At 33.2% G+C, this 14,756-nt stretch overlaps 1 protein-coding gene across 4 annotated transcripts; it reads right to left on the bottom strand.

The window, feature by feature from the left end:
* Nucleotides 1–233: 233 nt before the first annotated feature.
* Nucleotides 234–13,618, bottom strand: LOC149805997 (uncharacterized). Of its 4 annotated transcripts, none has more exons than XM_089950818.1 (13): nt 13,435–13,618; nt 9,726–10,215; nt 9,343–9,484; nt 8,731–8,991; nt 8,194–8,375; nt 7,808–7,823; nt 6,560–6,622; nt 5,204–5,247; nt 4,650–4,707; nt 4,095–4,177; nt 3,590–3,641; nt 3,016–3,053; nt 234–1,942 (listed from the first exon to the last, which is right to left on the bottom strand). In XM_089950818.1, exons 2-13 carry the CDS (start codon nt 10,209–10,211, stop codon nt 1,820–1,822), a joined length of 1,548 nt encoding a protein of 515 aa, XP_089806944.1. In that variant the 5' UTR covers nt 10,212–10,215; nt 13,435–13,618; the 3' UTR covers nt 234–1,819. The 4 variants fall into 4 exon arrangements, with proteins under 4 accessions (XP_089806944.1, XP_089806942.1, XP_089806943.1 ...); XM_089950816.1 differs by having other exon boundaries at nt 6,560–6,625; nt 13,435–13,617; XM_089950817.1 differs by having other exon boundaries at nt 4,650–4,710; nt 13,435–13,617.
* Nucleotides 13,619–14,756: the final 1,138 nt, after the last annotated feature.

Below are 14,756 nucleotides of genomic sequence, written 5' to 3'. Positions count from 1 at the left end.
ATATTTAAAAAATTCTTCTGTGTGGATAGTAGATGTGAAGTTAGTTTAAGAAATATTTTGTTGACTTCCGTGTTTGACAATATAACGTCGAGCGTTCGTAATTCTCGATATACCCCTTTTTAACATTAAACCCCCCTCTTTTTAATGAATTCATGTCTCTTCCAATGAGCAAAATATGTTTTTGTAAGCAATTTGGGAAGTAATATCGAAATATAAAATAGGAAAGTCAAACGTTAATTTTTGGATTGCCAATTTTTATTTTAGTTGACTCGTATGCTGCAATGTAAAATTAAATAACAAACATATAATCAACAAGTTTTCTTTCATATCCTGTACATAGAATACATGTAGCATCCATACACATCATTTCTCATCACGTTTAAATATTACTTACTCACACTAATAGATCTTACATGTACAATCTCTATTATTCATAATATCTCAAGGAAAGGAACCCAAACAAGAAAAACGTAAATCTGAAAATTATAATACAGTTAATATATTGCACTTTAATATTAAGATTTGTTCAACGCAGCTTTAAGTACGAATTTACACAATGTATGATAAATGAATGTCTACAATATATTGTACATACAACAAAACACTAAAGACTAGTATGGATACATTTGCATCTTGTACCTTACTTATTGATTGGACAAAATTATAATTGGTGTCAAGTTTAGTGTCAGTACAAAAATAATCATAATGTAAACATGGCTTCCCTTTCACAGCAACCATTGTCCACTAGATGCTCAATAACCCTTCGTCAGTTCTTTAGGTCTTATGAAATAAAATGCAGAGAAAATAGCAGCTTGTAGCTTAAAACATTTCTTTAAATAGTGACACATTTTAAGACCACATCACATAATTTAGAACTGAAAATAGATTGTTTAAAAAAACATTGAAATAAAGAGTGACTAATGTACTAATTTAAGAGAATCGAATAGTCAAAGATACATCAATATTGTCACAGTTATGTTCATAATAAAAAAGTAAAAAGTAAATGTAAAAATACTTAAAACAATTGATATTGCTGTTCTCTCTTTGAAATGAAAGGATGAAACGAACGAAATATTATAAAATAAATAACACATAAAACAGAGAGCACTGATTCGCGTGTTGCTGTGTTCTGCTTTGGTATATCTAGCTAAATTAAATAATCAAATGAAGATGTTCAAAATAAAGCAAATTCCAAGACAGGTGTCCGTTTAATTTGTATGACCAATATTTTCTCACATGTGATACATAAAATTGGTACATGACAGCTATTTAGTCGAAAGCCTGCACCACAGATGTACTTGGGAGCTGATTCCTTTATAGAAAATATCATTTTCGTACAGACTATGTTATAGTCTTTAGCCAGGGATATTGAAATTGGACTTCCTCTGATGGTTCGTGATTTTAAACTGGAAAGCTTTGTCAAAAAAATTAGGCTTTTTCGAAGATTGGGTGGTGACTACAAGATTGATTATCAATTGTTTTAAATATTAAATACTCAGAACCCGTTTTTTTTTTTCTTGCTTATTGAATGAAATGAAAAGATCTGTAAGTGAATGCATACAAATATATTTGTAACATTTAAAAGTTTCAAGTTCACCCAAGGTATCTTTCACCAAGACAAATATCCATTGTTTGTTTAATATCTCAGGGATGTTGTCACAGATTTTATTTGAATTCGATTGTTCTTATCATATCACTGTGTACAAAAAATAAAAGGATAAAATAACCTCTAGATGTGAACTTTTTGATTGTTTGCTTTTTTATTAAGGAACAAACGCCCCTCCATTTTTTATCGCAGAAATCTTCGTGACAGCTTTCTCTAAAATTTTGTTATTTCTGTTTCATCGCATTTTCTATAGTGCTGAGATGATTGACACGATTCGTTGACAGGAAAAACTACATCATCTTCATCCAACATCATTGTCATCCTCTTAGAGTAACCCTGTTCCAAAAACAAACAAATGGACTGTTGAGGAGCAAAGATATTATAAAAATATACAGTATGATGTTAAGTGACACCTGGTAGTAAAACACACAACTCTGAGATAATAGATAGCGCTTGTACATAATGAAGACTGCTACATTTAAATATTCATGAAACCAACCGAAGGCAGTTAAAGAAACCAAATGAGGGTAATCGGATTACTCTAATTGCAACAGACTATCATACAAATTTCCACCATAAATCTATCGGTGACTACTCAAATCACTAATTTGTCCAGGGCTCCATGTATGTTTTACTCAAAATGACCTTATCAGTTCTAAAACTTCAGCTTGAAAAATAAATTTTTAAAGTATAATTTTTCCAAAGCAAAGGTGAAAAGCTAATTTACTAGATCTTCATTTTATGCCGCAATAGCCTTGCATGCAGAACGCATTTTAAAAAATGTCCATTTTTAGGTAGTTTGGTTTGTGGCTGTGCAGAAATTTATCGTTTATCACATTATAGTGGCCATGAGACAACGCAGTTCGAGTTCAATCGTCGTTTTCTACAAATATATTCCATGAACTTTATTGCGAACAAAATACAAATGCAACTTCGTGAATCTCTCCCCAACTCATCTTCATCTGCTAGTGCAAAACGCAAGATTCAAATACATATTGATTTTATTTTTCTTTATCAATTGTGACCTACGAGTATGCTAGATTTTGTTGTAGGAAGGACTGTCTCATTTAAGTAGCAAGTTGGACAGTGTTTTGCTGATTTTTTTTCGCCATTCTACAGAAGCTCGTTTGAGGTCTTTGTACTTTACATGACCTTCGTTGATACCAATTTGACACTGATACATTTTGTGATATCTAATGCCAAAGGCGGGCATTTCCATTCAATTATTTGGATGGGGCTGTTATTTTAATTCGATCTGAAATAGCTTTGCTTGTATGTAAGCTGTGTGATCATGAAGGCAGACAAGTGTTGCTAAAGTGTGCTGAGATCGAACAAATTTTAAAAAATCCCACCCACCAGGCCAACGCTAACATAAAACGGTCAGTGCTTAAAGAAACAATGTGACTCACCGTCGACCTTGGACTGGATGTTGATCCACTGCTTTTTCCTACATACGAAAGAAAATGAAATCATTCATATTGTCAATGACAAGTTCTTTATTGGTAATATCCATTCACTCTGGCCTTTATTATATTTCTTTTTTTTAAAGTGAAACAAATACATTATCTACAAGAGATCAGAAGCCCAGCTATGTCTGCTGTGATGAAGTAAACGAAATGCAATACAATAGTTTTGGACCTGAGAAACCGCAAATACGAAGATAGTTTTTAATATATATATATATATATATATATATATATATATATATATATATATATATATATATATATATATATATATATATATATATATAAACTTATTTGTATACACAGATACAATATGTTACTTGCATCCATTTATCTTCTATTTACATCTATTGTATAATCATATCTTAACTGGGAAGCTAAGATTATTCATTGATGGCCTACATCGAGTTTACTTCTTAGAACCTTTGCTAAAAGAATTTATATTTTCGTTTTTATTTATGTTATTTTTTGTTAAATGTTATTGCTAAATGATGTATAGTTAAACAAAGAAAATTACCAGACTCTGTGCTTCTGACGCGCCCGTCTTTGAGATTCTTCTCACGGTTGACCTGTAGAAAGCGTCAGAGATATTTTGTCAACAAAAACTAAGTTAAGAAAGCTATTTAGACATCATGATTTGAATCATCTTTTTCAGTTTGAAGTTATTATTTTTTCAAATTATTCATTGTACTAAAGACTGTATCATCTCTATTACACCGACAAGAGTTTTAAAATTACCTTAAAAAATACATTAAATAAAAACAAAAATTTAAATTTGGATGTTTTTTTTTGGGGGGGGGTCGTTTAATTAGTGCCTTCAGCTAAAGTGAAAACATTTTATATCTGGGGAAATCCTGAAGTACAATCTGCTTTCCATACAATATAGCTCTTTTTTTACACTGAATTCAAGCAAAAGTACAAACACCGAATCAATGGCAGATTTATCAAGAGGATTTCAGTCTACTGTCCACTCTCAGACGACCATGTCTCATAAGATTATGGGATGATAGCAAAATACTTACTATATCGCTCTCGCTACTACTACTACTACTCTGTAAGCTGCTATGGGAATTTTCTCTGGGACTGGAGGATGCACTGCTGCGTCCTATAGGCAAACAATATCTGTACTATCAATTATGTGATATGATTTTGTCTGCGTATCTTAAACATAGGCTAATGTGGCCATGTTTAAAAGAAGAAGCAGATTTTTGGCACATATAGAACCCAAAAATATCAGCAAAACTTTCAAAACTGCGAGGTTAAAATCGTCTTGATAATACTTCTAATAAACTATTCTGTTTAAAATAGCCAAAAGAAATAATGTACCAAAATACAACGTAAGTGCGAGTCATTTTAATTCAGTTTGAAAATTAACACCTAATTTGCCCATCTCATAGTTATCGTTAAAGGAAAGCGATATCAAGAATGATCAACTGTGACATTCAATGACAGCATCATATTAATTCTAGTAATACATATTTGTTTAGAATAACATTTATAAACAATTAATTTTTCACAATGTGTCTACAATCAGAAATAACTTTGAAAGTCAAATGAAATATTAAAAAATATCATACCTGAACGTGTAGGCCCTATTTGGACTCCACTATCACCTGATTCCCTTGTACTCAGTTCCTGCTTTTAAATGAATGAAAATTTCAATCAAGGTCGTTCTGTTTTAAATGAAGGCTTATAGCTTTATTATACTAGCAAATTTCCATTTGTGCAAAATCTACTTGTCTGTATTACCTACTAATCGAATGTCAATCTATAACTTTTCGCATGCATGTAAATACTTTTTTACTTTCCATTTCGGATTCATATACATTGTACTGTAAACAGAAGCAAATACATTTTTTTAAATTAGGTTTCGCTAAGAGTATGACATAATGGGTTTCGCTAAGAGTATGACATAATGGGTTTCGCTTCCTAGTTTATGTAATACTGTTCTGCTAGTTAGGCACTGACCTACAATTACCACCTGTGATTTTAAATTGGATCGCATAAGCATTTTCGTATGTAAGTAAAATCCACAAATTGTCTAAAGTGATCAAAAAGACTTATTATAATTGCTTGCTTTGTTGTTTTTCATACGCGTTTGAAAAATTTACTGTATGAATATTTGCCTTACCTCTCGTTCTTTGGAAGGACTTGAAGCAACGTTCAACACATTTCCTGTTATGGAAAAGTAATATAATAAATTTGTGATTCCTTTCCTAAAAAGTTCATTAAGTAATTTCATTTTATAAAGTAGAGAATATAATTGCAGATGCATCGTAAAATAATGTGTTAAGAATTTAAGTTGCTAATTGATATGGTGTTATGTATATTTGATTTAATTTATATTTGATTTCATTCAAATATTTGTTTGTCAGTTTTAAATTTTAAAACATTTGATGCCATCACATGCTATTGTCATGTAACTTTATTTACTGGATTGACATTTTCCGGAAATTCAGTACAATTTAACCTGACTTTTTTCGTAAACACTAATAATATAAACTTTGTATCTAGTGCTGACCTAGTTCCTGGCCTTGACTCATGAATAAGTAAGTTAAAGTAAACAACTTTTTTATTGATTTTTTATTCTTTCCCAGAGTAAAAATCATTGGTTTTAGTCGAAGCCACGTGATGTTAGGCATATAAAAAGCTTATATGTTGTTCTAGAAATATGGCCATGTAACCCTCATACGGGAATCTGTTTTGCGTTTTAAATTAGTGTATAACTATTTTCTACATAAAATTTAGTCAGTCGGGCTTTAAACATAAACACTTAAAGGTGTTTTGTTTGAGTTGAATTTGTAATTTTTCTTCAAATTATATGGATTCCAAGAGATTATGTTTCCCTGGAAATACTTGTGCTCTAAATTAATTCTTCGACAAGGACAGTTATATAAATTTACAAAGAATTAAAACATTGGAATATTATTTTATGTGATTCAACAGAGAACCGTTGGCACATCGGGACGACCCTGACCACAGCATACGTCATCGCCTTCCGTTTTGTATTTCAACGGGATTCAAACTCAGTTTCATTAGGTCTTTTTATTACTAGGGCTTATAGATTTTAATTCTTTGATTATTCGTGGATTGTTTTTGGATTTAATTCGTAGAACCGTATGTTCGTTTTCTCATTTTTACCTTGTTTTGTAGGGAAATAAATTATTTGTTAAATTTTACAAAGCTTGTTGTCTTTACCCTTTTCTTGTTACAGTTATAAAGAGTCTAAAACGAAACAATGGATAAAAATCGATAAATTATTTTTATCGCTGTTAGCATTTGAAACTCGTTAGAGCATCATGATATAACACACATGTTGCTATAGACATTAATAAGCTATTTGTAATTATAATTTGTTCTTACACAAATCAAAAGTCATCAGAGACTACTACATGTCATAATAAATAACTTAACAACGAAGGAAAGAAAGAAAGAAAGAAAGAAAGAAAGAAAGAAAGAAAGAAAGAAAGAAAGAAAGTACTTGTACTTTTTGCAGATTGATTGATTGGTGAAGCAACCGACCGATATTCCACCTCCTCTTCACAGCCAGCTACTGAAAACAAAATTTAAAAGTCTGCAATATCATGCCATGTATTTTTCATGTTGCTACCACTGTTCTGGGAAATAGAAACATGGCCGAACGAAGTTTAAGGATAATTTTTGCCATCTTTTTCAACTTTTTCGAGAATTAAAACTATACAATGTTTTTTTCCTCTGGGTTCCAATTGCCGCAATTGCTTTGATGTATCGCATAATGATAGCAGATTAATTGATATGTGTGTGTGTGTGTGTGTGTGTGTGTGTGTGTGTGCAGGTTCATATATTCGATTCAGTCAAAAGAACGTACATAATATGCACTTGATTATTTAAGAATGAATATATTGATAATTTACTGTTGAATGTTGCATATATATATATATAGAGAGAGAGAGAGAGAGAGAGAGCGGTTACACGTTGAAAGTCATAAAATATGTCTCTTCTTGAGCAAAAATACATTTAGCTCAGCTGCATACATACTGAGAGGCATAAGTACTTCCAGTTACAAGACGCGTACACACTAATCATTGAAACCAATGGGAATTGCACTGTGCTTTAATGAGTGCATTTGAAGGAAACCAAATGGGAATTGCACTGTGCTTTAGTGAGTGCATTTGAAGGAAACCAAATGGGAATTGCACTGTGCTTTAATGAGTGCATTTGAAGGAAACCAAATGGGAATTGTCCCGTGCCATAATGAGTGCATTTGAAGGAAACCAAATGGGAATTGCCCTGTGACTTAATGAGTGCATTTGAAGGAAACCAAATGGGAATTGCCCTGTGACTTAATGAGTGCATTCGAAGGAAACAATTACCCTGTGTCATAATGAATACGTTTAAAAATGACCTAGTATAGTAGATTGACTCGACTCAGACTCTCTACTGGTTCAAACAAAATTTTAATTGATAAAGACTTTATGTAGGAAAATTAAGTAACTAATGTTTTTATTAATGCCGAGTTTATTTAAGAAAAATGTATTTGATGTTTGTTGAACAATTATAGGCGTTTATTTGTTGCATTTTAAACTTTGTCAGTAGGCCTGTATAATAATCTTTTTCGGTCCATCCCCTAGTCCAATTATATACACTCAACGTTCACATTTAATTTTCTACCATTTACCGTGTTTAGACTGTCCGTATGTTTGTATATATAAAAGAATCTATGAAGTTAAGAGAACACAGAGTGCCAAATTCTTACCATGTTTCCGTAGCTCCTGAAACAAATGAAAAGACGGTTAATCATTGCATCTATTATTACAACTTCTCATTGTAACGGAGTTTTAATCTTATTACGAAAATGATGAAAATAAGAAATGAACTCAGTGGGACAAACAATTACAAGTTTTGTTTTAATAGGTTAAAACAAACTATTCGATGAATGAGATGTGTTTGTTCCTTTAGAATAATGCCATTTTAAAAGTGAATATATTTGTAAATCTTTAATATGGTATCTGCTTCGCTGTGGGTACCCTTGGCTTCTATGGATAGAAGTTATGACTAAATAATAGTTGCCAAGTAAAAAGGTTTTTGAGATCCTCTATCAATTACGAAACTAATAATATTGCTAATAATATAATATATTACCGAGGCCAGAGAATCAAATTCATTTAGTTTGGCGATTTCATGCGGAAGAAGATTGTTCTTATTTTTCATTTTCATTGCTTGCCGACCACCGGGGAGAGCGAGCAACTGACGGCAGAAGTGAAGCAGGCCATATTTGGCGCCAAAATGGAGTAACGTTGGTAGTTCGTTCTTCGACACAGTTTCTGTCATAAACAAAGATCAAAAATTAATTACCAGAGTATCCTATATTTCTTACTAAAGGTTATCTAGTTGTATCTAAAATTTCATTAATTTTTAGTTAAAACAAACTTCTTATAAAACGTAGTTAAGATCTGTTTGATATAAAAGGAATGTAAAACATAGAAACATGAAATAAAATTTAACAATATAAGTTAATGGATGCGCATTTCACAACTGACAAGTGCCACTGCTAAACTTAGTACGGTGTTAGAATTGATAAATTGATGAATTTCACGTTTTCTTTGGTGTTACTTTTTTTTTAAGTTTTGTATTTTATTGTTATATTTATTTGGAGAAAATAGAAATAAAGAGTGTAACCTCCAAACTTGTTCCAGTCAAATGTGGAGAATAGACTGTTCAGATCTGCACTGGAGTAGTTGGAGAGCAAGACCAGTAACTCTCGGTCGAGATCTTCCGTGTTCTCACAGTGCATTGACTGACAAAGAAGCTCGATTGCATTGGTGACGTCATGAAGAAGGTGCTCTATTTCCTCCATTTTGGACACTACGTACAACTGTGCTCTCCCATAACTTGACTTATTCACAAAAACCTCAATTGTCTTCATTCCATCGACCATGTCTACGGTGAAACAAAAGTGAGATGACATGAAGCCATCTTTTCTCGTAAAACGGAAAGAAATTAAGAAATATCCCCTTATGAAACAAGTTTACGCACAGAAAAATAACGGAACTAATTTTTAAAAGAATGAATTCCACAATCGTATCTGAGGGGAAGTCTGGCATTTACTGCGGGAAGCACTCACCATATCTGAATTATATAAAGAGAGAGAGAGAGAGACATAGTAAGATAGATAGATAGGTAGATAGATATCTCTCTGTGTGTTTCTCGCTTCAAATTCATTTTTCAGATCAAATTACTATCTTGAATAAGATTTTCACTGTTTCTTATAGTGCTGATTAAGATTTTTACCTCCGACATTAAAGCCATAGGTCATCGAATTCAGTCTTAATGTATCCAGTGTCACACTGCATCCTTTCTGAATGACTCGGACCTTCACCTCATCATCATCGTCAACCGGCCTGGTGAACAGCAAGGAGATCGATTGTTTGGGCTTTAAAAGTAAACATATAAAACTTTTCAGCTGAACGTTTTCCATGTATTGTAAAATTCTGACTTAAAAAGAGGACATTGTCTGGCTGTTCTATATGTATTAAAACACAAACAATTATGTGGCTGGGAAAGTAAGGGGAGAATGTGTTATATGAAAGGCTCCTTATAAGTGAATGGCTAATTACATGCTTTTAAAACTCTATAATCACAGTATGGAAAAATTTCACGAAGAATTTTAGTACCTTACAGTCTTCTCCAGGCCACAGTTCAAAATTCTGAAGTCTGGGGGTCATTGGAACATCTTCTGCTCCCTCAGACTTCTCCACAAGTGACAGGATGTTCAGTTTTAGATCCGTAAAGTCATCATGGGAACCAAAGTTAATATATGTCCAATGCAAAAATCCTTTGAGTTTGTCTGATAAGATCTTTGAAACTTGTGATTTATTCTTGTCCATACAATGGCAAATAACTATGGAAAATTTAGGATTTGGAAATAATGTGTCCAATTTAGGGTGATTTCCTGATTTAATAGCGTCTAACAATTGTGGCGTAAGCAGCAAGATGGACACACCACTCTCGTAAATGTCCGTCACATTTGCAGAGTCCACTTCATGCAACTGAAACTGCACATGATAACTGCGACTCTCAAATTTATTCTTAATTTCCCATGCGAAATCTGTGCCTTCCTTGCTAAAGAAAATCCGATGCATTTTTTCCACGTAGGTCATTTCCCTGCAATTAAGTAAATTGGGATAAATTGAACGATCATTAATTTTAAAAGATATTTTGAAATGGATTTAATGTGAGATAGATGATATATGTGCTAGAAAAGGTTTGTCGTTGTATTTTATTGCTTCAAGATAGAGTCAAGTATATTCATTTTAACTTTTGTTCCTTTTAAAAAGAAATAAAAGAGAAAAAAAATATTTTTAAATAAATCTGAGTTTATAATGGATATGTTTCGCCTTGTCGTTTAGGCTTTACATAATCGGAAATATGTGATCCTTTAAAACATATTAATGAATAAATTTCCTAAAATATAGCAGGACAATTGGAATTTATTTCAAATTAAAAATATTTTCTTACCCTTCAATAAAGATCAGACCAGATATACAATATTTTACTTCCACTTCTAAATTTTCTGTTTTATAATATCTGGTTTAACTTTAGTATTCATAAATTTCTCTCTATATCTGCCATATTGGGAACCACAGGAACTCTGTGATGAGACCAGTTTCTTAATGACTTTATTCTGTTCATTCTAGAGGTAGTTCGATGACATTTTAGACCGGTCACGGTCTATATGGTATGTGATGAATGCGCTGAAAGAAATGGCTTTCATGTCATGTTGTTTATAGACGTTGAAAATGATCAACTTTGTCACATACACGAATTATTGTTTTTATTCATTACAAGTGCTCATAATTTCATGAAAATAATTCAAGAATCTCGACACTTCTCACGTTAGAGAGAGCGAATTTTATGGGTTCGGATTAGTGCATGATATAAAGTCCTTCTACCGAGGTAAAAAGAGGTCCAAAGACCAATCCACCCAAAAACATAAGCTGCCATGAGCGTCACTAATTACCCAACATCGAAATTTAAGGATAATCGTGTACTTGAATCGCTTTAAACAATATTGAGAAAATTATAATGTGAGTTTTACAACGTAAGTTCTTTCCGAGTAATATCTTTCACTGAAACACCGTTAACATCATTTATAGAAGATTCTACCAGTGATAACTCGAACTCTGTTCACTTTATTCACCGAGAGATTTTTAACTGGCAATTCATCGGAAACAGGAGAGAGAGAGAGAGAGAGAGAGAGAGAGAGAGAGATTTGCACTGTTGGCTTCGCGGGACTGACGGAGTGAGATTCTATTGAACCAACACCTCACTCTATTCACATCGTCGGACACTGTTAACTTTATTTACAGAGACACTATACTGACCATATTATCATAGATGAGTCTGTCATCACAGTTATAAATAAAACAATAAAAATAACGTTATCTTTCTTTTAAATATAATTTACGAACGTAAAAATATTGGTATTTTCCAAGTTTTTTTTAAAATGTATATTTAGATGACAAGTAGAATTCCATCATACTGGTGGAAAAAGAATCTTATGCAATAGGTGTAATATGACTATTGTATGAAGTACTGACCTAAATTACATTGTTTATGGATGAATAATGAAATGTTTATCATGATACGTCTGAAAATTCTTTCAAAATGTCGAGACATTATCAAACTTTTGCAGAGCAAAAATGTCAAATAAGTTTTAGACTTTCTATGAAATGGAGGATTTGCATGAAAATAGTTACAACAATATTCTTTGTAAACCTAAATACTTCTTTAATTATTATATCAACCAGTAGAACATCATACAACACATACACACACGCACGCACGCACGCACGCACACACAAACACACACACACACACACACACACGCACACACACACACCTTGCAACTTTATAATGTTCTTTGTACACCTCGATATTGCTTGCAGAATTGGGTTAGGGTTTATTTCATTTGTCGACCACGTTGATCTGACATATCCAATTAGAGGATGCGGACCATATTGTAAATATCTTACTGTTCGACAATGTTAACCTTCGTGGAAACTCGATACAGAGATGACCCAAACAATATCAATCTGCGATAAGGGAATCATTTATGAACCTCTACTCTGACAGCCGTGAGAGTGATTCAAAGGTCACATTATAAGTGAATGAGTTTGGACCTCTGATGGTCCCTTGGGTTGATTATATAAAATACACACAATTTACAGTCACAGTCACATTTTCAAAATATTATTTGACCAAACATGCGTTTGTAGCGAAAGTTCACATAAGATACGGTCCTGAAAGGGGCAGGGATCTGATTAGTCAATAACTATAGCAAACTTTAAAGGGTTAAGTTGTTCAAGAGCGTGATTGGGGAATTTGTAAATGTGATCCGATCGCAACATCTAAGAGCATCTAAGGGAAGGTTAAGAAATTATTGTACAAAATGTTCCTTTCCATTTAACGAAGTTGTGATTTTAACGTGACATTATCGTTATACGGCCTCATATTTACATGTGGTAACACTTGTTTTGCAAGTGGAATCACTTTGAACTGTTATTGACATATTTTCTCTCTCTCTCTCTCTCTCTCTCTCTCTCTCTCTCTCTCTCTCTTCATAAAAGTAAACATATATCAGGACAAGAGCAACAACACGAACTGCAAAGTTTGTGGAAACAAAATGATTCAAATTACCGATAATGATCTTTTTACCTAAACATTCAGTCTCGTAGTCACAAAATATGATGGAACTTTGCCATCTCTCTTTCTTTGTTTTTTTTCCGCCCTTTCTTTGCGTTTCTCTGTTTATTTTTCTATTTTGATTCAAGATCATATCTTTGCTCTTTTTATTGTGTTTCTTAAATTTTTCTATATTATTTCCTGCGCACAGGTAACCACGGTAACCATTTCTTGTACTGCCTTATAATAATATTGTTTCGATTTATAAAAGACAATAGTACACTATGATATGATACACATAGGAAAGAAAACAATGTTCTAATATGAAAATGAAATATGAATCTGTTCATATTGTGTCATGATCTGTTCTACCTTTATGGGTCACTAATTCTAACTTTCAGAGCATGGTACAACCAAACGATGCTATTCAACATCCACCAAAAACTTTTGACAGCTGTTACATGTGCTTTTACTAGTTTTCTTGGGCATATAATATATACAGAGTAGACAGCTATGCTGCTAGGCAGCTAGCTAGATAAGTATAAAAGAATGTATATAAAAGAAGCAAATAAGCATTACAAATAATGGAAGAATGTATGTGTGTGTTTGCGAAAGCAAGAAAGAAACAAACAAACAAGGAAGGAAGGAAACAAGGAAGAAAGGATTCATGATAGTACTATTTAATAGTATTATTGTTACCTGTTTTTCTTTTCCAAACGTTTGACTAATGACCAGATTGAAATACCAGTGAGTCCGTACAAATGCAAAAGCTAGTCTCTGTTCAATTTCTAATTATAAACAAAACTCAAAACACGCTGTTGTCATCATCTAGCTCCAACATGTTTGTGCATACTTTACGCTCTGAAACAGATCCTAGGGGTATATATATATACACACACTCCATATACACGTAAGCTTTCCATTATCGGTCTATATATATATAAGCAAACCGTATTAACCCTATAGAGATAACCCCAGCCGAGGATCATGACCAATGCTAAACAGGAAGAGAAAATTGGTCCGGGGGAATTACCGCATCGAATAAAATAAAATTCCTACATTATCAGCTAGAGTATTTATATCTTGTCTACAGACACAATTGATAACACAGGTATTTTTCTGGATTCAATTTATAATAGCAATTACGTCTCTGGTCAAAAAGTACGGAATGTCTCATATGTCAGCTCTTGATTTTGTAATTGTATAGACCCAAATCATTTTTGTTGGTATCATTTTAAACACCACTGCGCAAATTGTGCCCCCTCTTGTACATAGAGAACATATTCCATCACACACTCTACTACTGTCATCATCTTATTCCCACTCGTCATCAATCTGACGTACAATTACTTCAAATTTGGCATGTAAATAAACAGACAAAGTCAAACTCTTCAGGTAACGTCAAAAAAATGGGTTATTTAATATAAGCGAATCACATTCAAGGGCCGGATCAGATCAAGTGTTGGTGAGGGGTCTAAAATTTCAAAAGGGGCCTGACTTTAATCGGTAGGGCACCAAAGCTAATGTATGTGTCTATGTACCCAAAGTGTACATAATACTCAATAAACGTGCGCAAGAATAAAACAATGGTCAAATGGCAAGTGCCAAGTAACTGTACGTTTGGATATGTACCTTTTTTTAGCCAAAGGGGTAAGGACACCATGAAAGAAAAACTCCTTCTCCACCCCCCCCCCCCTCCGGCTCTGTCCTCTCAAAGGGAAGCTAATCGCATCGACTCAATATCAACACATTGCATTCAAGGGAAATCGTATGGCATCGACTCAATATCAGTATATCGCATTCAAGGGGAAGCTAATCATAATGACATCGACTCAACGTCGGTTTATCGCATGCAAGCGGTTGCTAATGGTATCGACTCAGTATTGACACAATGCATTCAAGCGGAAGCTAATGTCATCAACTCATTATCAGCACTTCGTATTCAGTGGGAAGCTAATGGCATCGACTAATTAACAAAACTGCTGCTGCAATAGTGGTGCCGCAACACCTAGTTGAATTTG

The sequence above is a fragment of the Sinohyriopsis cumingii genome, chromosome 2 (genome assembly GCF_028554795.1).
Source record: "Sinohyriopsis cumingii isolate HCF-2022 chromosome 2, ASM2855479v2, whole genome shotgun sequence".
NCBI classification, from domain to species: domain Eukaryota; kingdom Metazoa; phylum Mollusca; class Bivalvia; order Unionida; family Unionidae; genus Sinohyriopsis; species Sinohyriopsis cumingii.
Note: the sequence above shows the minus strand (reverse complement) of the source record. Positions and strands in the feature narration are given on the sequence as shown.

Coding starts and splice junctions, on each gene's coding strand:
- LOC149805997 (XM_089950815.1), bottom strand. CDS start 10,211: ATGACCTACGTGGAAAAAATGCATCGGATTTTCTTTAGCAAGGAAGGC. Junction 9,485..9,725: donor GGCCTGGAGAAGACTGTAAG/GTACTAAAATTC, acceptor TTACTTTTAAAG/CCCAAACAATCGATCTCCTT. Junction 1,943..3,015: donor CATCCAGTCCAAGGTCGACG/GTGAGTCACATT, acceptor TTTTTGGAACAG/GGTTACTCTAAGAGGATGAC.